This window comes from Toxotes jaculatrix, chromosome 14 (genome assembly GCF_017976425.1).
Source record: "Toxotes jaculatrix isolate fToxJac2 chromosome 14, fToxJac2.pri, whole genome shotgun sequence".
Lineage (NCBI taxonomy): Eukaryota > Metazoa > Chordata > Actinopteri > Toxotidae > Toxotes > Toxotes jaculatrix.
Window position 1 is genome coordinate 18,512,098 of NC_054407.1, and position 25,612 is coordinate 18,537,709.

The following is a 25,612-nucleotide window of genomic DNA, read 5'->3' on the forward strand; positions in this document are numbered from 1 at the left end:
CATAAAGAAAAAGTACTTGGATAGAGACTTGTTTTTACTTTGCTCAGGACATTCACTTGTGTTTACGACAGAATGTTTTGAGATCGTTTCTCTCAAAGACGGACGTTATTTTTTTGCTCCCACACCTACTTCACAAGGAGGAATGTCATATTTGGGTGTTATTTCCTCATCTCAAAAATACAGTATAAATTCCTCAGCATTGCACCCACCTTCATCTGAGGGTCAGACAGGGTGCAGAGCGTTTCCACTGCTGGTTTGTCTGAGAGCATAACATCTGTTCGCAGCTTTTAAATTCTTTTATTTTCTGTACTTAAAAATAAAGGCAGGAAACAACATTTACTGATTGCTGTACAAATATGTACACTACAACATCCACAACCATGGAAAACAGGTTTATCCATAGCATTAATTTTAGACAAGATACAGTCTTGCAGCATTTTTCTAACATACTATAATTGTTCCCGTGTGTGTGATCTGTATATTTATTATACACAGTAAAAGCAGTGTAAAATGAAGGTTTTATCCAGTAGCTCTACTGCTGATACTGTCTTCAGTCACTGCACACTATTTGTATAGTGCTATTCATCCGTAAGTTAAATGTACAACTAATGCTGTTAAAATTAAGTCTATAAAAAGTATTAATTATTTTTACACAAACTGTGTAATATATTAATTTCAGAGTTATCTACTTGTTTTATAAATATAAGTCTTAAAACTCAAGTGTTAATGATTTTCTTGTTCTGCCATATAGTGAGCTGAGGGTTCACCTACTCTTTCTCTTTATAAGCTTGATCAGTGCTGATGAAATTTCAAAACTGTTTGGTCTCCAATCTCAAAATAAAGTCGTTTCATCTACTGTACATTTCTGACAAGATCGGTGACATAGAGCATATCTACACAAAATCTACATACAGTAGTAGTGTCCCGTATTATCTGAGGCATGTTTAGTGTAGGATGAAATTAAGGCAAAAGGGTATCTGAATGGATCATTTAAGACTGGCCTGTAGGCTGCGGAGTCACAGAGTCAAGGCACTGCTGTGTTGGAGGTACTGCAACTGTCCTGGCTCTGGTCCTGATTTAGGTTTCTTTGTCTTCTGAGATAGAATCAAACAAATTGGGGAAAATATGCATTACTGTTAATGTGAAAATGAATGCAAAATACTAAAAATAAGTTAACAGTGTTTGGTCAAATGATTTGGCTCTTACCTTTCAGTGGTGGTGCAGGTAATCGCCTCCTCAGCTGTCTTGATGAGTCCAGGGTGATAGGCTGTGACAAAGTGAATAGAAATTAATAAATTATTTGTGTACAAGGTGTCTGACAAAGTTCGGTTGGTTGCATTGTAAACTCTTATGATACAGTGTCTAATGATGCACACAGGTACTGTACCATAACCGGAATGGTCCTGGTCTTAGTGAAGCGTGACTGTGTGTCCACATTGAGGCCTGCGCTCTTCAACGCAGCAATTCTGGCAGAGATGTCACAAATCTACACCAGCAGCAACACAAACAAGTAACACAGTACATGTTTATTCCAAGGTGGGCATCTCAAACACTACTGGTCAGGTTGTTGTTTAATTTGTAAGCAGTACTTCACAACATCTAGTTATACTGATCCCTGTGTCCCCAACTAATGTCAAGACGTCATTAAAATCTGTTGCGGATATTCACATTCCTATCTATTCCATAGATAATAAATTTTTGGTGACACCCTGACCTATCATCTAGCACTTCCTTCAGTCCAGTTTATTTTGCAGAGCACAATTATACATCCCAGAGGAAAAACCTTTTCCAACATGGAACACACCTTTTGCGTCAACGGCAAAAATCATCATCGCACAGCTCCCAAACCCAGCTAAGTATTCAAGTCTAATGATGAGCAGCAGAACATTTTTAGGATCTCTTCATATTCCACTTACATCTCTAACTATTGGTGCATGTCCAGCTTCAACCCACCTGTAGTTCAGACTGTTGGACCTTGGCAGCTGCTGATGCCACCTGCTCCTCCAGGAAGGACAGCTCCATATCGGACGTGGAGCTGCAGATTCCCCTGGCACACTCCTCGAGGTCACTCAGCTCCGCCTCCAGACTGTACACCGAACCAGCCGCCACGTACACCTGCAGCATGTCCAGTGCAACACAGGCTTTCCTTCACAACCAGGTATTTTATATTTGCAAATAGTTTAGTTGTTGTTATTTTTGTTACCTTGTCATTCTGTTTATTTATACAGATATTTAAGAGAATCTTTAATTGCCCTTATCCTATCAATCCTGTGTCTTTAGACCCTGCAGATAGTGATGCATGTGATGGATAGAAGAATAGACCTGGATCAGAGTATATGACTGCACACTAAACAAGTGGCAAGCATCAGCTAAAATCATTTAATACAATTTCAGCAAAGAAGTGCAGTAAATATGATGTAAACTGAAATGAAGCCAAACTTACGTTCTCCTCCAGTCTGGAGAACTGCTGATCCAGCTTCTTGGGGTCGGCGTTGGGGGGCAGGGAGGTGGAGGAGAGTCGGGTGTTGTCTCCTCCCTCCACTCCCACCAGCAGCTCCTCAGTGGCGTTCAGCACCTTCAGCACCTCAGTGGTGATGCTGCGCAGGGACACTGCTGAATACCTCTACAATACATACACACACACACAAACAGGTGTTTTCTTACAACCGACTGGTGTCTGTGTAAAACCTGATGTTTTGCAGTGCCAAACCAAACTCTGGAATCAAACCAGTGTGAGAAGAAAAAGTGCAAAAGAAGTTAAGCTTCATCTTGACTGGCAATTATCTTCTGTATTCTCCCCTATGTTGCCCTGCCACAGCAAAACAAGTTCATTCTCACCTGCTCCAGAAGAGTGGATATAAACTGTACTGATTTGTAAAGCTCCATGTGATTACCCTACAGCGCACAGAGGGGAGAGAAGAAACAGGGCAGGCAGGGTGGCAGCAGTTAGCTGAGTGGTTAGTTAAGCAGTTAGTTGCAGTGATTTTTTTTTCTGGCTCTAACAGGCACAATAGCAAATGTATCAGGAAGAAAAGGAGCTGCGGTGCTTACATTTTGAATCTCCTCTGGTGACAGTAAACCCTCCTGAGGAGAAGATGTGCTGCTCTGCTCCTCGTCGTCTGCCCTTTTTTCTTTGGTTTCCACAGGTTTTTCATGCGTTTCTTTACCTTCACACTCCCCCTCTGCGGCGACTTCCTGCGTTTCCATCGTTTGCCACTCCCTCTCCGCTTTTCCTCCTCCATCTTCCACCTCTTCTCTTTTACATGTCTGCTGGGCCTCATCTGTCTCGAGGGCTAAATTTCTTCTTTCTTGTGGATCTATGTCTCTTTCTTCCTTCTCATTTTCGTTTCTGCTTGTCAGCTCTCCACTCTCCTGTTTTCTGGCAGCATCTCCTCCAATTTGTTCAGTTACATTTTCTCCTGCTCTTTCTCTCACAGCTGACTCTGACCTCACGTTGTCGCCTCGACTTTGCAGCTCTTTCGCGCTTCCTGTCTCCTCTGATGTACATGTACTTTCTGCATCAACAGTCCTTTCATTGGAACCATTTTGTCCTCCTATTTTAAAACACTCATCTGTCTCTGTGTCTTCTATCTCTCTATTTATTCCCCCATTTTCAGCAGCTTGATCCTTTAATGTTTCTACCTGCATGTCCTCTAAAGTCATCATCAACATGCTGTTGATTATTTGGTCAAATTCTTCATCTTCCTCTTCGCTGTCTGCTGATGTTCCCTCCCACTTCCCCTGATCCTCTTTGCTTTCTTTAAACTTTTCTTCTCTTTGTCCGTCTTCTTCATTTTTGTCTGGCCACTTTGCCTCTGGCTGATTCTCTTGTTCCACGCTTGCCTCATCTGAGTCAATTATCTCCTGCGTTTTCTCTGCTTCCACCACTGATTTCAGCTTCATCTCTTGTCTTTCCTCTGTCTCTTTTGCTTTTTCAGCCTCGTCTTTACACGTATCCTCCTCTACTACCATTATTTCACCCTCAATCTCTTCCACAAAATCTCTCTTTTCAGGTTCTTCTACCTCGGTTTCACCTTGCTGGACATCATCGATCGTAATCTGACCATCCAAATCATTCTCAGCTGTTGCTTTTTCATCACTTCTCTCAGTCTTTGTTTCCTCAGTTTCATCCCTCAAATCAAACATTTTTACATCCAAATTTCCGAATGATTCCCTCCGCTCCACTGCTCCTTCCCACACTTCTTCCAGCTCAACGCTGCTCTTAATTCCTCCTTCATTTACCTCCTGCTCTCCCCCACTCTTTCCGACTCTGTCCAGCTCATCCTCAGTGGAGGAAAACTGAGAGGCGCTGACTAGACTGGCCAAATCGCGCAGCTGAGCAGCCTGAACCGCTTTTTCTGCCTGTAACTTCCACAGCGTCTCCTCGTCTACCGCTTCCTCCCCTTCTCTGCCTGCTTTGTCCAGCTCATCCTCTGTGGATGAAAACTGGGTGGCGTTGACTTGGTTTGCTAATCTGCACACTTTCACAGCCAGCTCCTCCTCCTCCTCTTCTGTCTTCCTCTCTTCGACGCCAACTCTGTCCAGCTCGTCCTCTGTGGATGAGAACTGTGTAGCTCTGACTTCTCTTTCCAGTTGACAGAGTTTATAAGTGAGTCCTTCTGTCTTTTCGTCCTCCTGCTCTTTATTGTCTTCCTCCATATCTTCATCCCATTCTCCTTCATTCTGGCCAACTTTGTCTAAGTCGTCATCAGTCGAGGAAAAGTATGTGAGTCTGGACTGTGCAACGAGCCTGTATAATCTGTGTTTCATCTCTTCGTCATCTATTTCATCATTTCTCTCTTCCTCCTCTTTCTCATCCTCCATTCTTCCTTCATCCAAGTCAACCTCCATCTTCCACGACCTTTCATCTTCTTCATCTCTGTCCTCACTTCCTTGACTCTTTTCCTCCCTCTGTCCATCATCACCAGAATCTCTGTCTTCATCTTCTCGAGTGAAGGAGTCGGAAACTCGGCTTGCTAGCTGTAACAGTTTTAAGCCGAGCTCCTCGTCCATCTGACTGGCTCCATGTCCAGTCATGTCACTCTTCTGGTCAAAGGGTTCGGGGGTCATGGCTCCAGAGGTCAAAGTGTCAGGCGTCACGGCATCGGAAGTAGGTTGGGATTCGTTGTCTTTTTTGTTTAAATCCTGTGAAAACAAGGAGCCAGAGAGTAAAAACCGCATTTCTCTGGTGAATTCAGCGCAATTAGTTGTGCATAGTTCATATGGAATTTAGGGCTTTGGGCTCAACATGACACTTTCAAAGTCTTTTTTAGTTCAACCCAAAACCGACACCTCAAGACCCCAGAATAATATATTAAAAATGAAAACACAAAAAAGCTGGAAATCTTAACAACTCTGAGGATCAGACTTGAGCCTCCTTGAATTCATATCATTATTTTTGACTGAATTCCTTTCGGCTGTTAGTATTTGCCTCTTGAATGATCCATTGTCCCCCATATGAATCAGTAAGAGATGGTCCTGTCTCATTGCATCAGTTTAATGTGAGTTATTCCTTACCGTCACAGAAAAAGAAGATGCTTGTTCTTTTCTGCTCTTCCTTTTCTTCCGTGATCTCCTGACTTTTCCCAGCTCCGGCTCAGCCGCCACTCTGCTCCCGTCCTCCTCTCCTGCTCCTTCTACATTAAAGTTTACATCAATGATACTCGTCCTTGGAGATGATGAAGGTCGCCTGATCTCGGCCGGTACCTTCCTCTTAAAAAGAGCGAGCAGAGGTCTGTTAGGCTTCCAGTTTCCCTCAGAATCCGAAAACACGTCATCTCTGCTGCCTCGGCGGCTCGTTAGTGGCGGTGACGGGATCCCGTCCTGAGTGTCCTGCAGGTTGAAGTTCGAGTCTGTCATCTTCCTGTGAATCTCCTGGAGGACAGCACCCCAGGAGCTGTCGGGCTCAGGCTTGGTTTCGTTGTCAGAGCCCATGCCCTCGTAGGCGGACACCACTCCGGACTCTCTCTCCAAGGCACTGTAGACCAGGCTCTTCCTTTTGGTCAGCAGGCTGGGACGAGACAGCTGGGCACTCTGCAGGGCAATCCAATTCCCATCTGGGCTCTTCAGCACTGAGGACACACCTCCGTATGTGAGCGTGCATACACACAGATATCACACAGACAAGCAGAGACCATATGCCAAACAAACATTCCAAAAAAAAAAAAAGAAAAGTACAGTCACACATGCAGAAATATAAAACAAAGACAAACAGAAAGGAGGCAGGTATCATCTGATGGACTTTTGACCAGAACCAGGAGATGTGACTATATCACAACCTCTATAAGCTGCCTTTCACTGTTTTAAAACTTTGGAACAGACCAACGACCTCTGCCCGAAGATGTCAAACCATGTACAAACTCATATGGTAGTAAGAGGTTAGAGGCTGTATTCAAAGGATCTTGTCTTAGCACTGTCACAGATTTCATACATGAAATAAAACAAAATATAAACGGCCTTACCTGCGTTGTCCAGCCTGTCCACACTCTTCCAAGCAGAAATAGTCGACCCACTGCCTTCCTTCTTCAACGCCTGCAGAGAGTCTTGTATCACACCTGGAGGGTCACTGTTCAGCAGTGAAAAGGCAGAGTGTGACCTCTGGGGAGACCGATAAGACAGATTAAAGGTGTTAATTGTTGAAAACGATTGAATGACACCTCTGTTTTAATGTGTCTCAGTCACCCACTCTAGTGTATCTACAATAATTCAGCTGTAAAATACCATGTTTAACCAGCAGAGGTCAGCATGTGTCCCCATACAGATGAGAGGATGTAGCAAACACTTGTGGGTAAACATAAGCAGCTCTAATTCAAGTAATTGTGACTGTGTTTTTGCTTTGTTTTGTTTTGTTTTACCCAGAGGCCCGGCTGTTCTTTGAGGGAGCTGGAGGCTTGATCACAGGTGGACTGATGATGAAGAGGGTCAGTGTTTTGTTCAAGGGGCCAGTCCTGGTCGTACTCTGCCCTCATTTCAGCCAAGGTCTTCCTCCTGCTAATGATCTAACACAGATAGAGACATGATTAGTACTACATACAAAATATTAGTTTAAAAATATTAGTTGATTTTCCTTATTCAGGGCCAGTTTATTGTTTTATTATGAGCAGGAGGTATGAATTCAAACTCCCTGTAGCAAAACAGCTGTGGAAACCCCACTTGGTGACCCCACCTGGTTACAGGCAATGGCTCTTCACACACACAGTAAAGCAAACTAATTACACACTACACAACATCTGTTACTACACAAAGTGAGCTCACACATCTCATTAAAATCGTTTATTTCTTACTTTTTGCACAATAGTTTTGGCCAGTTCCTCAATGAGCTCTCCTCTGTGCTCCCGCAGATAGTGTGCCTCATTCTGCTTCTCCTGGTAAACCAACAAACGCACAAATAAGAACGCCATTCAGCACCACACACACATACATAATAAGCTGATTACTTTTCTAAATATACACTCTAAATATACATATTTGCTGTACTCAGTTCAAAAGCTTTGGATACTTTAAACAGATTAGTGACAAAGCTTTTCTAACATACATACGAGAAGTGTCTGCAGAACCAGAAATGTATTGGGATTTAGGATACACACTGCATTTCTGGGGTCAGAAAATAATAGTAATAATAATAAAGAATTTATTAAAGTAGTTGGCACCCATGATGCATCTTTAGCCACCACTGCAAAAACATAATGAGAGATGAACCAAGGAGCTACGATTAATTAAAACTGATTTAAATGGCCAATGAAGCATTAACAATAAATGTTGACATAGGATGTTAAACAGTGAATGGATTTTGAGACAATGGGCTCTGGGCACAGACATACATGTGTAAAAAGACCCCCAACTCTCCTACATAGGTTCAAGACACCCAGACTGAAAGAGATACAAAACTTTGTAGTTTTTGTTTGTGTCTCATCTCGTTGTTTGATGTCTCTCTGTAGTTGCTATGAGTCTTTGCAATCCTTTTGTGGTGGTAGTTTTGCTTCTCTTTGTAGTCATTTTATGTCTCTTGTTTGTAGCTACTTGATTGCCTTTCTTGGTGGGCATTGTGTATCTGTGCAGTTTTATGTCTTTTTGTAGTCATTTTGTGTCTCTGTGGTCCTTTTTTGTCTCTTGGTGCTGGTTTTGCATCTCTTTGTAGTCATTCTGTCTGTAGTTGTGCTCTTCTCTGTAGTGATTCTGTGTCTGTTTGTTGTTTTGCGCCTCGTGGTAGTCTTTGTGCGTCTCTTTGTAGCCATTTTTTCTCTCTCAGTACACAGGCCGTTTATGCAATTGTGACATAGGGACCACGTGTTCTGAAAAATAACTACTTAGAGGCCTATGATTCCTGTTATTTTGCATTTATGTTGGCCTAACAATGGAACTGACATTGTCTTTTACTGTGGTATTAAACTGTCATTTGGACTGCAGGATAATCCTTATGTTTCCCATAATCCAACTCAAAGAGAAAAAGCAGAGCAGTCAGATTAAAAAGGAACTTGGAAAAAATGTAGAGCAGATTTATCAAAGTGGATATATTACATCCCAACAAACAGTAACATACTGCAGCATCTACATGACTGAAAATCTACTTTCATGCATTACTATTTATAGAAAAAGTTTAGATTGTACAAAGTTAAATGTCAGGGAAAAAAAAACAAACCTATGAGTGAGAGGTTTTTGTAACACGAAGTGTAAGACAGTGTGTAAAAATAAGAAATTTACTATAACAGACTATTTATAAGACATGAGCGTGATCAATAACCTGACTGGAAGCGTCGAACTCAGCCTTGGAAATTGCCTCGTCTATGGCCTCCTCTGCCACCCGCAAGGCCACAGTGAGCGTCTCAGCCATGCTGTGCTCTGAAAACACAGAAACACAATAATCCCTTGTTTCGTTATTCAACTGAATTGTCCTCGAAGTGGAACTGAAATCAAATCAAAAACATAATTCACTCGCTGCAATTATGTAAAACAGGACAGAGTATGTTTGCATCCTTTTCACTTTGATTTTGTTTACAAGCCCTGAATTAGTCATCTGTGTTACAGAGCCACTACAGTCAGAGCCATGACCATCAGGCTGCTGCAGCTTTTCATTCACGTTCGCAGTCACTCATCCTGTTAGTGCAGTGAGCTGAGCGAGTGAGGAGAAGTGAGTGTGACACAGAGCAGATCAGACTTTACACAACTCTTTGAGATGCTACTGGCAACCTGCACTAGAAGATTACAACCAAGTTCATTTAACTATTCGTTCTCTGCTGCTTTATGTGCAATAAATTATTAGGTGCACGACAGCACGGCTGGGAATAAATACCGAGTGAGTTTATGGATTCATGAGAGGAGTTTTCACATAACCTTGAACTGGATAATGTGGCCTCAGATGGTCAGCTGTGATGACTTTCTTATGGAAATGGAATTAAGTGCTCGCTGCAGGAACGCTGGATTATCAATCAGGCCAAGAGGGCAACGGCCCCAGAGCCCCAAAGGTGCCACTGTGTCACTGTGTGGCAAATAGTTTTTGGTAATTTAATTAATTGATTTAATAGAAACTGACACTGAAAGGGTTTAAAGGCAACTCCAACAGTTTTACCTATCTAGTACCTCACTCTTGTGGCCCTGCCTTGTAGAGAGGGGCCTGTGTCAAAATATAATTTTAATTGTACAGTTTAACATTTTGGGAAATGCATTTATTTGCCTTCTTGCAGGCAGTGACCTGAGCCGACAGATAACACCCTTGTATCTGCCCTTTTAATATGGATGTAAAACTGTATAGATGTCACGTGTGTCCAAGGATGACTTCAACAAATCTTAAAAAAAAAAAAAAAACTCTAAAAAAAAGAGCAGTGAAAACATTATAAAAACACGTCTGTACCTTCACTTTGTCTGTAGAAGGTTGAGTCGCTCCCACAGATGCTGCCCTCATTGCAGACGCTCTCCTCGTAGGCGCTGCCTTCTGTATACACAGACACACGGACAGACAGATGTGACATGGATGTGAAAAGGCAGATCCAGTACATTCCCACGGAATTAATCTGAAAACCTGAAACTGGATGAGGGTGAACTTTTAACTCGGAGGGAAGATTAAGCAAAAGAGATGAATGAACAGAAAAAAAGTTTGAAAAAAAGCTTCGTTTGGTCAGCATCACTGACGACAAAAATCAAGAAAATTCAAAACTTCATTAGTTGATAGTATATGCAATGTAAACACGAATAACTGTGAAACCTCATATGCAGTATCTTTGGCTTTTAATATGTAGAGTGCAATATTAAACACTGTAATTGATTTTAGCGTTGGTGATTTGGCAGCAGAGAGTTCAGTCATTCTGTATAGTCTCCCCTTCCAACTCTGAGCCTTGAGCTCTTTTCACGTCATGTAAATATTCATGCAACAATGCAGCCATTTGTGGTTATATAAGTGCATTAGTGCGGCCTCGTGTGTGGCATTACCAGGCGACCTGATCTGTGTGCAGCAGGCGCTGGTTCAGAAGAACAGTAGAGTACACAGGGTCACTTCCAATCATTTTAAGAGAGGACTTAAACCAAGTGATACAAACTGTAGATTATTTTTGAAAATGCAGAAAGCACTCTGATTCTCTGAGCTTTTTAAAAAATATATATCAAAAAACTATAGGCAGGATGAGTTCACTGATGAGAGGTATCCTGTGAATGAAGGCAAACTTAGGATTTCAGGGGCTGGAGCATGGATTTTGTTCCTGTGACCTCCTGATAGATGTGTGTGCAGACATTTGTGTTGTAACATCTAATGAGTCAGGACATATTTGGCCCCAGCACAGGGACATGGAAAAGACTCATGACCAACACAGTTGCCTGTACCACAGCAGCTAAAGGTTACAGTAACCCTGAAGGCACCATGAGTCTCTCAGGATGAAGAACTGACAGGAGTGTATGTATGTCACTGTATTATGTTTCTACACTGAAACATAATACACGACTGTGATCAGTATTATCATAAATGTACAGTATATAATGGCAAGTTCACTCAGAAACTACAATCATAGCAGTTACAGTCATCCTTGAAACAGTAAAACATTTCAGTTTTAACCAACGATCCTAAAGAAAGATCCTGTCATTATGTCAGACCTATGAATAAATATAAATATCTTAAATATAAATCTTTGTACTACACAGTGTGTCTCAATCTCTACTGTAAAAAAAAATAATGCATTAGCTCTGTTTGTCTATTCATATCGGCCTCCCCCCGGTCCCCTGTGTTGTCGAAGTCATTTATAGTCAAGCGGTGCTTACTCACAGCCGCTCCTCACCGGGAGCAGATATCCATGAGCTATGAGCAGTTCAATCATAGAGCCCATTTACTCCTAACATTAACACGTGATCTTCACCTGGATAAGAAAAAAAAAGTCTGCTAATAGCAAGAACACCGACCGACGTTCCCTTATCAGACTGACTGAAATGAAAAGTGAAAACTCTCCTGTATTTCTCTCCTGTTATAATTGACAACCCGATCTTTTATATTATTTTGTGACCCTTAGATTTATCTAGCCTCCTTGTGTTGGTTTACTTGATATTTAGCCTAAATTTTAATAACGACAAAAAAAGAGAATGATAATTTAAAAATCAAAATAGCTGTAGCTGTAACAAAATACTGATTTATGGTTCAGTATCGCTTTGACTTCTGAGTATGATTTGTACTATGTCCGTGTTCTCTCGCCTGTTTCCTCTGCTCCTCGGGGTCACTTTGCTCTTTTACTTTACTCTTTATAGAAGCATTTCTCTGAGCACTGTTGAGTCACTGGGCTGTGGTGAAAAATGTTTCCCCGCTACATAAACCTCACACGTGATAATGCCTATACCCACAGCTTTTAGCTCCCAAATGTCAGCTCTGTTAATTTTGATGCTCTTCATGCCGCTCACATTGTTCTTATGCAAAGTAACATTAGCATGAGTCAGACTATGCAGATCGGATTTGGCAGCTGAATAAACACGGCTGAAGCGGCACGGGTCAGTCATAAACATATTAAAATCTGTGACACAGCGCGTGCTAAGAGTGTGCATGTGAGTGGAAAATGAAAACAGAGCTACCTAAATCAGAATGAGACGCGGAGCGGTGGCCTGATGCCAGCCCACATCAGTCCTCGTCCCACGGGGGTCACATCTCTGCATCATCTGCAGCCTGTGACCTCTCCTCCACGAAACATGCATAATTCTCTGAAACCCCATGTCTATTCAATCAGATCAGAGACTGAACTAATGGCCCAGAGACGCACTCCTCCTGCTCTGTCCATCACTAGACCAACATGCTGGAGCATATGCTGCTATTAAGGTACTGTATAGTCACAAATACATTTTCTGCATTGCTGGCAGCAGCAAAGCTCCTAACCCTGCCTGCATTTGTGCCGAACTCTTCATATTAATCTATATAGACCTGCTTTAATAAATAAGCTAAGACTGAAACAGCTTTCTCCTTAGTATGGAGTGTGACTTGTGTTGTCAAATTATTAGATATTGAAAAATATGAGTATCATAACAGAGCAAAACGTAATGCTGACGCCTGATCTCTCACTGTTATCTGTGAAATAAAATAATGTTGACATTGAAACCTCCAGGAGAAAATAAAAACTGTAGAGTAAGTAAAATTGAAAATTATATCACCATTCTACTATTTCTAAATGTCCAAATCTTTTCACAATCAATTTAAAATATAACTCACGGATTAAAAGTTTGTATCCATTAATATATTCACATCATATTCACTCTCCTTTTAGCTCTGTTCAGGATCTGACAGATTCCACAGGCTCGGATAAAAGAAAGAAGAAATAGAAGAAAACATATGGTAAGTGAAACTTAAACTGAAACTAAACTTCTTTCAGTTACAGTGATTAGTCAAGCGGCAGAAAAATTCCCATTACAAGTTCCTACAGCTCATTGTGACATTTTAAAATGTTTTGTCCCTATATATATTTACTTATAGTGACTGAAAGTTAAGAAAACCAAGGGATATTTACATTTGAGGAGCTGGAAAAAGTGAATTTTCATAATTTATATAGAAGAAGATATTATTTGATTGTAATTGATTATTTAGAAAAGCAATACTAATTGATTAAAGGGACTACGTTTCAACAAAATGTGTTTTTGTAACAGCACCAGTGAAATGTACACACATCTGTATAATAAAAGTGAAATACAGCAGGACTGGGTCCCTCATTCCCTGCTGAGTGATGATATGGAGAAAGCAAACAAACATTAATATACTTGGAGTCTGGCAGCAGCCTGAGTAATCTGCTGAAGTTATGTGAGATGAAAGCCAAGCAAGAGCTTAATCCTGTTTCACCCTCCTCCTCCTAGCTTCCTGTTCTGCTCTGCTTTGATATGAAAACAGCAAAAATTAGAGAAATTCAAAATAAAATAACGCTCACAAAGTTGAGCAGAGACATGGCCACATCATTCAAACACATCATTTCTTATGAGGGTAGGTTCTCCCAACAGTAATCTGTATACAGCATTCATTATAGGATTAGGTTTGTAGAAGAGATCTGAACTGGTCATATACAGGGTTTTAGGTCCCGTTCAGATTATAGCATAGCCATATTTTTTGTCATATACAGTTAAGTACTCTGAAGGCTGATTATTTATTGTTTTTATTTCTGTTTCTGTCCTGCACATGTTAAGTGAGCATTCGACTAGAAACAAAAAAATTAATAACAGATTTTTTATGAACAGAGTAGTTTACCAGTTAGCTCTGAGAGCGCACTGTGCTCTGCCAAGTGCTTCTTGTAGAGAGTCTTCAGAACTTTGGCGCTGCCGAATCTCTTGAAGCGTTTCTTCACATTAGTGTAGAACCACTCCAGTGACTGTGTCTTCAGCAACCTGAGAGACAGACAGACAACAAACCCGCAATTTAATTTTCATCTTTAACCTTTGGCATTTCATTTCAAGTGATGATAATCCTGCACACACAGACATAAAGACACAAAAGAATCAGCCAATCCCAGGGACCAGGTGATCAACAAACCCACAAGCAAACTCACCTGGGATCAGGTGGGGGAAAGAAAAAGAAAAGGTGGCCTCATCAAGGCAAATTCCCCAGAACTTACCCAATGAAAGTGAAAATGTTAAACTGAAAAATCAAAACAAAAATAAACAATACGTCCACAGTGTAATAATGCCACTGATAAAATGCTGGCATATTATTAGCAACATAATTATCATTATTTTAATCTTATGATTATTATTTTCTACACATATAATTCATTATGACCCTGTGTCCTAAGGGTTGTAAGAGGCAGAGGATGTGTACTATTTCTTTGCTGTTCTAAATGTATGTAAGAATTTAGCGATATTGTACATCAACATATTTTTATAAATATAAAAAACAGGGTTACAGCTTACATTTAAATGCACGTGGGGAATACTGTATGACTAATCAGATAAAATCCATCACATATTTACTGATTACTGATTTTTTCTGTTGATTTTGATCAGCCAGAGGCCTCAAGAAACACACACATATATACGTTAACCTGTAACCCATCACAGGTAAATGCAGTGCACATCCACAAACTGATCTAAATCCAGATCTGAGTATTCCTCTGCATACTGCACCTTTACAAAGCTAATCTGTCGTGTGCACAGTTTGACTCACAGGCACGGATGAACACATCCAGCTGCAGGCAGCTGTGCAGGTTCACCTCCACTCTGATGCAAACCAACATTGATTGCCAAACATTTGTTAACAGGAGACTCAGCTGGCCTGAGGAGCTGCTCCGAGAAATGTATGTGCATCAACACACACGCTTCCCTTTGAATATTTGCGCATAAATTCAAACCACAGACTTTATCTAACCATCAACGGAAAAACCAGTCAGTGATGTGAGAGCTAACACACTAGGGCTGGACGGTTAGTTTGGCAGTCAGGTCATTTTTATTTCTATGAAAGTTCCTCCTGAGGCTGGAAAGACATTTTGGGGATGGCAAGTTCAAATAAGCTAAAAATGCAATGCAGCTGCGGCAGTTTGGCAGCATGTGTATGTTTTACCAAATAACAAGTAAGAGCCAGAATCTTAATGAAGCCATTTGATTTGCATGAAGAAAGAGTCATAAACAAATGGAGCCATCTCAGAGTTTATCATCCTATAATCATCGTATAGCCATCTGCACAAACAACAACTGTGCAAGCCTAACAGATTCCATTTTGACGTTCAAGTACCAATACCACAGAAATATTTTTAATGAAAAGTATGAAAAGACTCAGTGAAGTGTAACAACCATCATTTGTACAGCAGACACTTAAATTCAGAATCCAGTATCTGTAAAAACTGCAGTACCTACTCATGATACTACCAGTGACAGCATCATGACAGACAGCAATACACACCATCAACAGATAAACCAGTTTTCACTGGGATCTTTTCATTTTACTATAAGCAAAGCTGTAGTTTATCAGAACAATTTGTAAGATGCTATAATCAATTAAAAACAAAATCTAAATTTTGTTGCTGTAAGTTTATGATTGGGTGTCTGTTTAAAATTGGTATATCAAAGAAAATCTGATTTTAGAGGTTAGAAGATTTGATTTATTTTCATGGTAGACCACTTTAAAGTAAGTTACATGTTGTTATAGTCGTCTTTCAGTAGAGCTCTTTGGAACCTTATGTGTTGCATTCAGTACATTGTCTTTTATAATAATTTTAATTCATTTGCACTGATGTAGATCTCATTTATGTGTAAACACAATAAGATTAATGTGTTTTCTTCATGTTGGCTATTTAATATTAAAATGAACTAGGACTTAATTGAATGTTTAGGAGTGACAGCTGTAGGATACTGCAGAGAGATTCATGTCAGCATGTGTAATGAGTTGCCATCTGTTCACTGTGTCACTGACTTTCCATGTGACGGGAGCTGAGTGAGAGTGTGCACAGTAGGTGTGTTGACGGGAGGCGAAGGTGACACCGAAAGTTAGGTAACTCCTGCGAGCCTACGGCGTGGTGTCTCCTCGCCTAGACTGACTCCCTCATCACCATGTTTGGAGGATCCTTTCTATGTAGATTTTGCATGTTCTCCTCATGTCTCCACAGATAACCTCAATCCCATCATCTGACAAGAACGCAAAACATGGTGCCACTTCTAGTAGCAGCTAATGTAGCCTCCAGCCACTAGCCTCAAGCAGAGATGAGGGGGAGGATGGGCAGCAGAGGTGTCTGGTAAGCTTGCTTTTTTCTTTCCCAATACCTGCACTTTTTTTTTTTTTTTTAATTTTCAAACTTGTGGTTTTCAGCCCAAACCGAAGCTGACTCAAATGATGTCAATTTATCCGATTTCTTGCAGCTCTCTTTGAAGCGACTAAATCCTTTGTACAGCTTTTATACAACAACCCCAAAGCTGAAGGATACCTTTAAGATTTTGTGAGATTTTACCAAATGTAAAAAAAAAAAATTCATAATAATAAGAAGGCATAGACAGTACAGAAAACTGGTGTTTAGATTTCTGAAGTAACTTCAAACGCATTTATAATAATGTTCTAGGTGTTCTGACAGGTCAGAGGCTGCATTAAACACTTCATTAGAAAAAACATCTCTGCAGAAGAAATGGAGAACAATTCCTTTGCACATATATTCTTCCAACCCCATAACCAAGCGAGTCCCTTTCTCTCTGTCATGTTTTACGTCATCAGGATGAGTATAAATATTCCAGCCAGTGGTATACTTTATCCTCCACTGTATCTTGGTGACCATGTTTCCTGTATTAAGTGCTAAATCCATCTTTCCAGCAGCAAAGTAAGACCTTAATAACCTTTGACGTCACTGTCAGACTCCCATCCTTAACTTAGCCCCCTTGTATGTAGCACACACACACTGAATCACCACACTACCGCCACTACTACTACCACCACCACCAACCTTACCTGGTCTTCTGGCAGGCGGAGCAGAGCCAGGCTTTGTCCCGCTTGTTGTAGACACGACAGGCCTTGCAGACATTGTAGTGGCAGTCTCGGCACTGCCGTTTGGGGTTGAGCAGGAAGGTGAAGGGCAAGCAGCAGCGGATGCAGCAGCGCTGGTTGAAGCAACTCTGCCGTGACAGCAGGAGGCTGCGACTGCCCTCCTCATCCAGCTCCTGCTTTAGTTCACTGTGGGGAGTGGAGGGAGGGAGGGAGTGGAGGGATGAGAGGGAGGGAGAAGTGATGGTTAGAGGGAGGGAAGATAGTGAAACCGGGAATGTGTGTGTGCGTGTGCGAGAGAGAGAGTTGTAAACAATCTGTTAAAAATAGGAAATATTTAAGTCTGGGTTTGTGTGTGACAGTGAGTGGGATGAGAAGAGGACGATATAGTTCATTTCTGTGGATAAATCAACAGATGTGGGTTTACTTTGGATGATTATCACAATGAGGACACAAACACACACACACAACCAGTCACATTAATCCTCTGACTCCCTTTAATGAAGATGGACCAGAAATTAAAGTGATTTTTACAAATTTAATCATTTCATTTTCTAAACGTCTTTTAAAACCTAAATGATGACAAAAAAACCCAACAATATCTAATATATCATAATTATTTCCAAGGTAGTAAAATGTCTTCATGATGTTATCAAAAGAGACACAGTCATTCATAAATGTCTGTTTGAATATTTAAGCAGCGCATTTTATCATTCTACACTCATTTATCTGCTGCCTGCCGAGCTCGTGTAAAGGTTAAAGCAGGAGGCTGAGCTGAATTCTACATCAGCGTGCTCCCTCAAAACATTCACATATCATCATCACCTCTTGAGTTGATAAGGAGAACTTGTTAACAAACAGCTACCTATTTAATTATTCTAAATTTACAGAAAAACATTATCATTAATTTGGTGTCATCGCTCTGTCCCCCTGATGAAGTCCAATCTTTTTAGCTCTGTTTTCCCCTCCACCAAATCCTGAAAAATATCTGGTGGCACATTTCATGAAGTTACACACACCACATTTTAAAAACAGATGCAGACATGTCCGACTGGGGCTAAAAAACAAGAAAACAAGATAGATGGAGGCAGAGAAAAAGACAAATGTGAAAGTGTGTGTCAAAAAAATCCATTATTTTCACATCAAGGCTGCGGAGGCATCAGCCATGACTGAATCATTTATAGGTGATTACTGCTGGAGACTGATGGAGTCTGACAGCATGAGGACACAGGCAGGAAAAACACAGACACTGCAGGTATTTCAGTTGGTTTTATTTCAGTCTGAAATGACTAAAATTGAAAATGTAAAGCAAAAATGAAATTCTCTGTTTGCATGGATTGTTTTCATGTTTGGCAGATGAGCTCCAGTTTTTGAACTCTGAGGGAAATCCACTTCCTGAAATGGTTGTATCAACATTAACCCAGCCAACTCAAACAGCACTAACCTTAAGGTCACATTTTCTGCAAGTCTCAAACTATAAAAATTTAACAGTGTCCCTCAGGTGCCTGTCTGCCCTCTCACTACAGCAGCACACTCCATTACTCAGGCTCAATGGACAGTATAAATAACTCTGAGACACAACACACACACACACTTGTGCACTCAGACAGACACGGTCATAGCAAGATGCAATATAGTAAAGTAACATGCAGAAATATACATGCACACAACAGCAGCCCATGAAGAAGAAAGAAATGCCAAAAATACACAATGCGCACACAAACAGCAACAATAATATTTCTCTCATTTAAAATAGCTATGACTCCACATGAAACATACAGTACATGTTCAGCAGCTCACACTGTACAGTGTCTGTAGTGGAGCTGTGTCCTCGCACACCCTCGTCTGAAGGAGCTGTTTAGCTTCAGGCATAAAAAGAGAACAGAGGAGCTCGAGCTGTGTCAGCTGCAATAATCCTCACAAAAAGTCTGTTTCTTTGCGAAAGCCGACGTGACGTCTCCTAACACGTACTCATGTTTGTGTGAGTTTGTTCATTTGTTTAATTTGTTTATTTTTCTGGTGTTGGAAGATGTGAGTGTGGATCTGTTTTATTTTCTTTTAGGGAGCAGGCAGTCGTGTTGTTTTTCATGCGGGATGTGAAATGTACCAGCCCTGCTCCTTTTCACAGTAGAAGGCAGAGTGAGACTGTGGTCTACCACTGACAGCCTTGTTAGCTGTTAGCAGTGTTAGAAAAGTATCATAGTCTGAGGATAAGTTATCATGACCATCATGTGTATCATGAATGAATTGTGAAACAAATCAGAGAAGTTTTAAAACTTATTTTCTTTTAAGACAAGGGACTGTCTGAAGGCTAGGCTGAAGGCTAAGGAGTCAACAGCAAAGTGTCTTTGGGGGTAAAAAAATGCCATATGAAAATAAAAATATACTTTTTAAGAAAGAACATTTTGAAATCAGTTGTTATTTGATGTATTATAGTACAATGAAATCCAATCCAGTACTGTGTAAATAAAATGATAAAGATGAGAATTTTCAGTAAGTTATACAATTATTTGACTGGTTTATTTATGCATTTGGTTTATTTTACTGTCTATTCACATACGTACTTGCAAGTGAATAACTATGTGTCCTTATTCCATTTAATTCCACTGCAAGAGACAGATTAAATGAAGACAGATTGCTGCAGCATGGGTAGACGTATCTTGACTTTTAATCACTGGTATGAGTTATGAGCTCCAGAAAAGCTGAATTATACATTTCCCATAATGCAAACTGATTGTGTCCTTTATTAAGAATGATAAATGTCCTTGCTTTACAAACTCTGTGCTAGTTCGTGATGCATGCTTTCATTTGAAGAAAATTTGAAGTCTTCAAGTCCAAACACAGACAATCCTGAAGACAGGACAGGTTATTTTCTCCAAAGACAGAAGACTTTAGATTAACTGTTTTCAATTTACTATCCATGACCAGTAAACTGAACGTCAGGTGTTAAAACTGGTGTTTTGACTTCCCCAGTGCACACAACATATTCATTTTTTAACTGTTATACTGGTGTTTTCACCTTCCACAGACTTCCTCTCCCAATCTACCAGGATTTCCATTTTGCCTAAGTCTCTGCATGTGTGAACTCCGGAGGTGCAGAGTGCCAAGCAACGAGTGTGTGTGTGTTTGTGTATGTGTGCTGTGTTTGTACGCTGTGCATGCTGTGTGTGGGCGAGAAGCACATGCCAGCGATCCCCAAATCATCAGGTGCAGTGGCAGTGAACTGACTCCCGTGTCTTGTTCCAGAGAAAATGTGAGTAGGCTTAACCAGATAAACACTGTCTGACATTCATGCCACGTCAAAATCACCACCTCTTATTTTAACGTTAGATTTTATTGTTTTACAAATCGGTACCCACAACACAGTCGGGGTTGTGTTAAATCCAGTAAATATTTGTTGAATCTAAAAAAAATTTTTAAGGGATACCATCAAGCTTACACACTCAGTGGTCAGTTTATTATACAGTAGTATAATAGTACACCAAGCAAAAACTAATGCAGTCAAATATTGGTTATGCTGTTTGTTACAAGGTTATAACCTTCATTAAGGAGGACTTATTACAGGAATGATGACTTACACTCAATTATCTTTAGCTCGGTGTACCTAATAAACTGCCAACTATGAGTGTCACACAGTTGGTTTATCAGAAACTGAATACAAGATGTGTGTGTGCACAGGTGTGTAAGCAAAATCTAAGTACATGCATTTACATTCCTTTACATGTAACGACTAAACTTTGTCTAATTTCAGAGATTATAAAATCTAATTAGTGTGTTCATTCCTCAAGTAATCTCACGATTTACACAGGATTACACTGGATTACTTGAAACTATAAATAGAGATTATAATTTATATGTATGCACACTAAATAGGTGTGATTAATATCGCCCGGCAATAAGCCCAGCTTTTAAAATAACCCACACAAAATCTTTCAATGTAATGTAATGTTACCGCAGTGTTGCAAAGTAAACACTCTCACTGTAGGCAAGTACATGAATCGTGCTAATCTCATCCTGAGGTCTCTCTTCCTTTTTCTTTATAGAGAATACAACTGTCCAAAGTAGTTATTGTGTTGCAACAATCTAGGGGACAAGGCAGGGCAGATTTTATCTTGCACAATATCAGTTTGGTTATCAATGTGTGTAATATTTCAGTTATCTGTCATGGACACCTGCACAAGCTTATGAGGAGTGATGCAAGATTCAGTCCAGATCAGCTCGCAATTAACCAATCGTTCCTCTTTGCATTAGGAAAAAAGGGAAGTCACCTTTTGCTAAGTAAAAGAAGCATAAAGAGCAGCAAAAATACATCATTATATTGAACATACTCATCTGTATTCCTTTCCAAACTTTGACTGTAGATGCGGATTGCTTTCCTATATATATATATGCTTTCCCTGTCTGTCACTCATCTCTGTTTGACATTCTGTGAGGCTGCAGAGTTTCATCTCAGGGGGTGTCAGCGCAGAAATTGAGAGGCAGCATGCATGAAGTCAGAGCCCGCTATACGACTCGAGGACCGAGGGAGGAGAAAACCTCGCAACCTGCATGACGAGGGATTTGCCTCATAGATGCGATATCAGTAAACGGTACGTGATCTGATATGTCAATGTACTTCTGCTAAAGAGGTTATGTGGTGTGTGCTCTGCTTTTGAGAAGTGCCATAAAGATATATATTACAAAATTATAATAAGATAGACTACAGTGGTAAGAAATTATTTTTTTGGCCTCTTATTACTCAGAGAAATAGGTATGCAGCAACTCAGAGAAATGTAAGCACACATCTAGTCATACCTGGTAAAGTAAACAACAGATTAACTGTTGGTAAGCAAACCTTGCTTGCCACACTTGTTAAAAATTACAGAAAGTAGAAAGCTCACCACTTAATCGCTTTAGATCATGTCACACGTCACATTAAGCACAAAAAAAACCTCCAGTTGCAAATATGATTCAGGTAAAACACACACACACACAATCACACAGGTCACAACACAACAAGTACATAAAATTACATACAACTAGACTGCAATAGTACTGTAATATGCTGGATGATGATGATGTTTCCCGGTGGCATTATGCGGTCTGTGAGGCTTTATTTAGGGAGGATTTGTTGCAGGACTCTGCATTAGTCTTAGCTAGGTGTACCTAATAAACTGACAACTGAGTATATATGCAATAAGCAGCTACTGATCATATCACCTTGGTCAGTTTACCTTCCTTTAATTAAAACCCAATGATATTCAGGTTGGAACCTGGATTAGATGTATTGTCCTAAAATCCTGCAGCTTCCCACACACAGCACAATAAATAGTAATAAAAATGCCAAACCATGTCGGAGGGAATTTAGAGAGTGTCTCCATTACATAGTCTGTCCACCAGAGCACAATGATAAGTTGATTTTTCAACTGTAAAACATCCTGCTTAGTATTGATCTTGGTCACAATTTAAAAACCAAACAGATTGCTGACAAAACAAGAAAATACTCTGATTTTATCAGTTTTGGTACATGATTATCAAAAGAAAGGAATAGCATATTTCAATGGACTGACAAAAGATTTACTTAAACCGTCAAACACAATCCATTAACAGCATTAACATTATGAGAGTGAATATAACACCAAATCAACACTAAATCACTCCAGTGTCTGTATTCACGATCTATGCATTAAGTGCTGAAAACAGACGTAGGTCAAAGTGCAGAATATGAAGCTTGAGTCACATTTTTACTTTAAGGCCTTCTGCAGTTGTAAATCTGATGCAAATTGTGGCAATTAAGTTTATCTTGAATGTGTGGTCCTTAAAAACCAATTTCTTTTCTTCTGACTAGGCTCTCAGAGCGTCCAGCAGGCAGAGGATTAATACTGTGTGGGCGAAATGTTCTGGAAATGAAGCACGAGGAGCAAGTACCAGCGTCATGGGGTAATGACCTAACCATGTTATTCTTAACTTCTGAATACAAATCATTTCCCACTATTATGAACCTCTCTCACTCTCTGCCCAAACTCAGGTCGATATACACCAGAGACTCAGTCCAAATCCAGCCAATTAGCATATCATTCTGTATTTCTGTTCAGGCTCCTTGTGTCTGGGCTCTGAAGGCTTGATGGAAGCTCTGAGGAAACTGGTCTGAGTACAACAGGAAAGGGCTGTCACTTCCTGTCCAGTGTTTTGAGGACAGGACCTCAGAGAGAGCAGAGAGGCAGGATGGGAAATCTCCACTAAAAATGCAAACTGAGTCCCACACAAACAACAGTCACAGAAAATGGGTATAGTAAGAATCCTGTAAATCCTCATTGCTTACACACTAACATACACACACATTTGTATATACACACACACATATATGTATATAGACACACACTTATCACTTGTACCGCTACACTGTAGTAAAAGTTCTGAATACTTCTTCTTCTAATACTTCTTCTACCACTGACCCTAGGTAGTAAATACAGATTTTCAGCATAATGACTTAAAGAGGCTGAGAATGAGTAAGCATGAGGGAATGAGTCATTATGAAAAAAGATGAACAAATCTATATCTATATCTATAGATATAGATATAGATATATATGATGACCACAATTAGCATAAAAAACAATACATTTGTCACTCTGAGTAATCAGTTTGCTGTTCAAGTACTTCCTCATAAACACTTTGAGGTCCACACTCACCTGAGACGCTCCTCCTCCTTCTTACGTAACTTCATGTCCCTCTGCACCACCTGCAGCACGTGCTCCGCCTCAGTGTCCGTCAGTCCCGACAGATCCAACTTCCGGCCCATCGCTGTGTACCTCTGGCTGTCACTTGACCCCTCTGACCAATCAATCAGCTTGACATCTAAATGAGAGAAAATTATACAGCACGATGAGAAAACCAACATGAAACAATCAGAGAAAACAAATAACACACTCATAGTTAAATTGCTTTCTCGGATAAGGATCACTGCCAGAGAAATGTTTATTTCAGTGAAATGTTTATTTCTCTGGCAGTATTTTCCATCTTATACCACTTAATATATTTTGTATTAAATATATATTTAATTTTTTTCACATTAAGACATAAAAAAAAACATGATAAGCTCATAAAATACAACACATTGTGAAATACTGATGCATTACAGTATGTGATAAATATAAAACATTTGTATGGACTGATGCATGGTGGGGTTCTGATCTGTTGTGATGAATCTGTAAGGCACTTTAAGACACCAGAGTGATAACATGCAGCATAAATTAAATTAAAAACACATTATTTAATAGCATTTATAACTTTCTCTTGACATTAAATGGAAACAAAGCAAAAGCAAAAGGCACCTCGCTGCTGTCTGCTTCTGTGGAAGTTTGTATATATCTCTGAAGAATAATCAACCAACTCTTGCCACTAAGAAATTACCCTTTAATGCTTGTATTCATGGAAAGCTCTACAGACTATAGAAGTATGGAGAAATACCGTCAGAACTCCTGCATGTAAAGGGGCCCTCGGTGTCTTGTTGACTGACTGTACTGCAAGTCAAGCTTTCCAGCATCTACTGCATGACAACCCTCTGCAGTTAGTGCAGCTTTAAATTGTATTACATGCAGACAACCCGGCAGCTCACACACAGACACCCTCCCGGTTGACGTTATGAAAGGTCAGAACTGTGTCCATAAGCACTTTAAAACTCATTTTGACGTCCCACAAGCCACTTACACAAGCAAATCAGGGGTATTAACAGCGAGCAGGATTTGGGATTTCTGCATTAGCATTCCTGAGGAGGAAATCTGTCTGTCTCAGTCAGACATCGAGCTGAAGCCAAGAAGATAGAAACTCGGGTTTGTCTGCAGTGAATACACGTGGATGTGAAGCTCCAGTACAGGCAGTTGAGTTAACCTCATTACGAACTATGGCGATCTTTGTTTGTTTGTTTTCACTTTTCATACATCACATCTTGGACGCTACGTTACCGAGATGTTAAACAAATCGAAACTAGAATAAAAAACAGAGATAAAGACACATACACACATAATATTCATAATTTTCGTCCCCGCTGTTGACAACAAACACTATAATAATCAGTTTCTTATTATCTTACGCATGTATCTAAAAGAGTGTCATAAAATTAAATAATAATGAAAACAAAAACTCACCGGCCTCCAAGCCCGTTGTCCTCCCTGGCTGAAACAAAAACCACCGGTGCAAATTCCCAGCCGCACACGGGTGGGAAAAACACCTCTCCAATCCGTTCACTCCCCGTGTGAACTGTGTGAGTGAGTCACTGCCAAAAAATCCACTAATACCCAAAATTCTCTTTTACTCCGAACCTGAGGCTGAGAAGAAGTTTGACCGCATGTGGTCCTGGTGTGTGACCGCAGGCGGGTCTGATCACCGCAGCCTGTCCCGGTCTCTGAGAGAAAATCAGGATAACGCGTGGTCCTGTTCTACCTCCTCTGTTTCCCTGCCGGACACGGCAAAATAGGCGACATGGAAGTTAAAATTACATTTTAAATTAAAGAAAAAGCGCATGTTTCTTATTCAGACAATTATAAAAGTGTAGAGGATTTATCTTTATGAGGAGATTTCCTAACACAACACAACAGTCCTCATTCCAATCAGCTAGAGACTGATGGGATAATAAGGAGCAAGAGCGCAGGTGTGAGGGGAGCGCAGGTGACTGACAGGGACGGGAACTCGCTGAGGGCACCTAGTGGACAGGTGGAGAAAAACACACACACTGGTTTATTTT

At 40.3% G+C, this 25,612-nt stretch overlaps 1 protein-coding gene across 3 annotated transcripts; it reads right to left on the reverse strand.

The window, feature by feature from the left end:
- Positions 1 to 179: 179 nt before the first annotated feature.
- On the reverse strand, positions 180 to 25,262 carry LOC121193565 (rab effector MyRIP-like). 3 transcript variants are annotated; one of them, XM_041055930.1, is made up of 16 exons: positions 25,017 to 25,262; positions 23,562 to 23,727; positions 16,859 to 17,080; positions 13,685 to 13,821; positions 9,848 to 9,928; positions 8,741 to 8,838; positions 7,284 to 7,364; positions 6,855 to 6,998; positions 6,462 to 6,597; positions 5,518 to 6,071; positions 3,052 to 5,145; positions 2,444 to 2,623; positions 1,954 to 2,115; positions 1,388 to 1,486; positions 1,207 to 1,267; positions 180 to 1,091 (listed from the first exon to the last, which is right to left on the reverse strand). In XM_041055930.1, exons 2-16 carry the CDS (start codon positions 23,669 to 23,671, stop codon positions 1,078 to 1,080), a joined length of 4,173 nt encoding a protein of 1,390 aa, XP_040911864.1. In that variant the 5' UTR covers positions 23,672 to 23,727; positions 25,017 to 25,262; the 3' UTR covers positions 180 to 1,077. The 3 variants fall into 3 exon arrangements, with proteins under 3 accessions (XP_040911864.1, XP_040911863.1, XP_040911862.1); XM_041055929.1 differs by having other exon boundaries at positions 181 to 1,094; positions 9,848 to 9,925; XM_041055928.1 differs by having other exon boundaries at positions 181 to 1,094.
- Between the last annotated feature and the right edge of the window lie 350 nt (positions 25,263 to 25,612).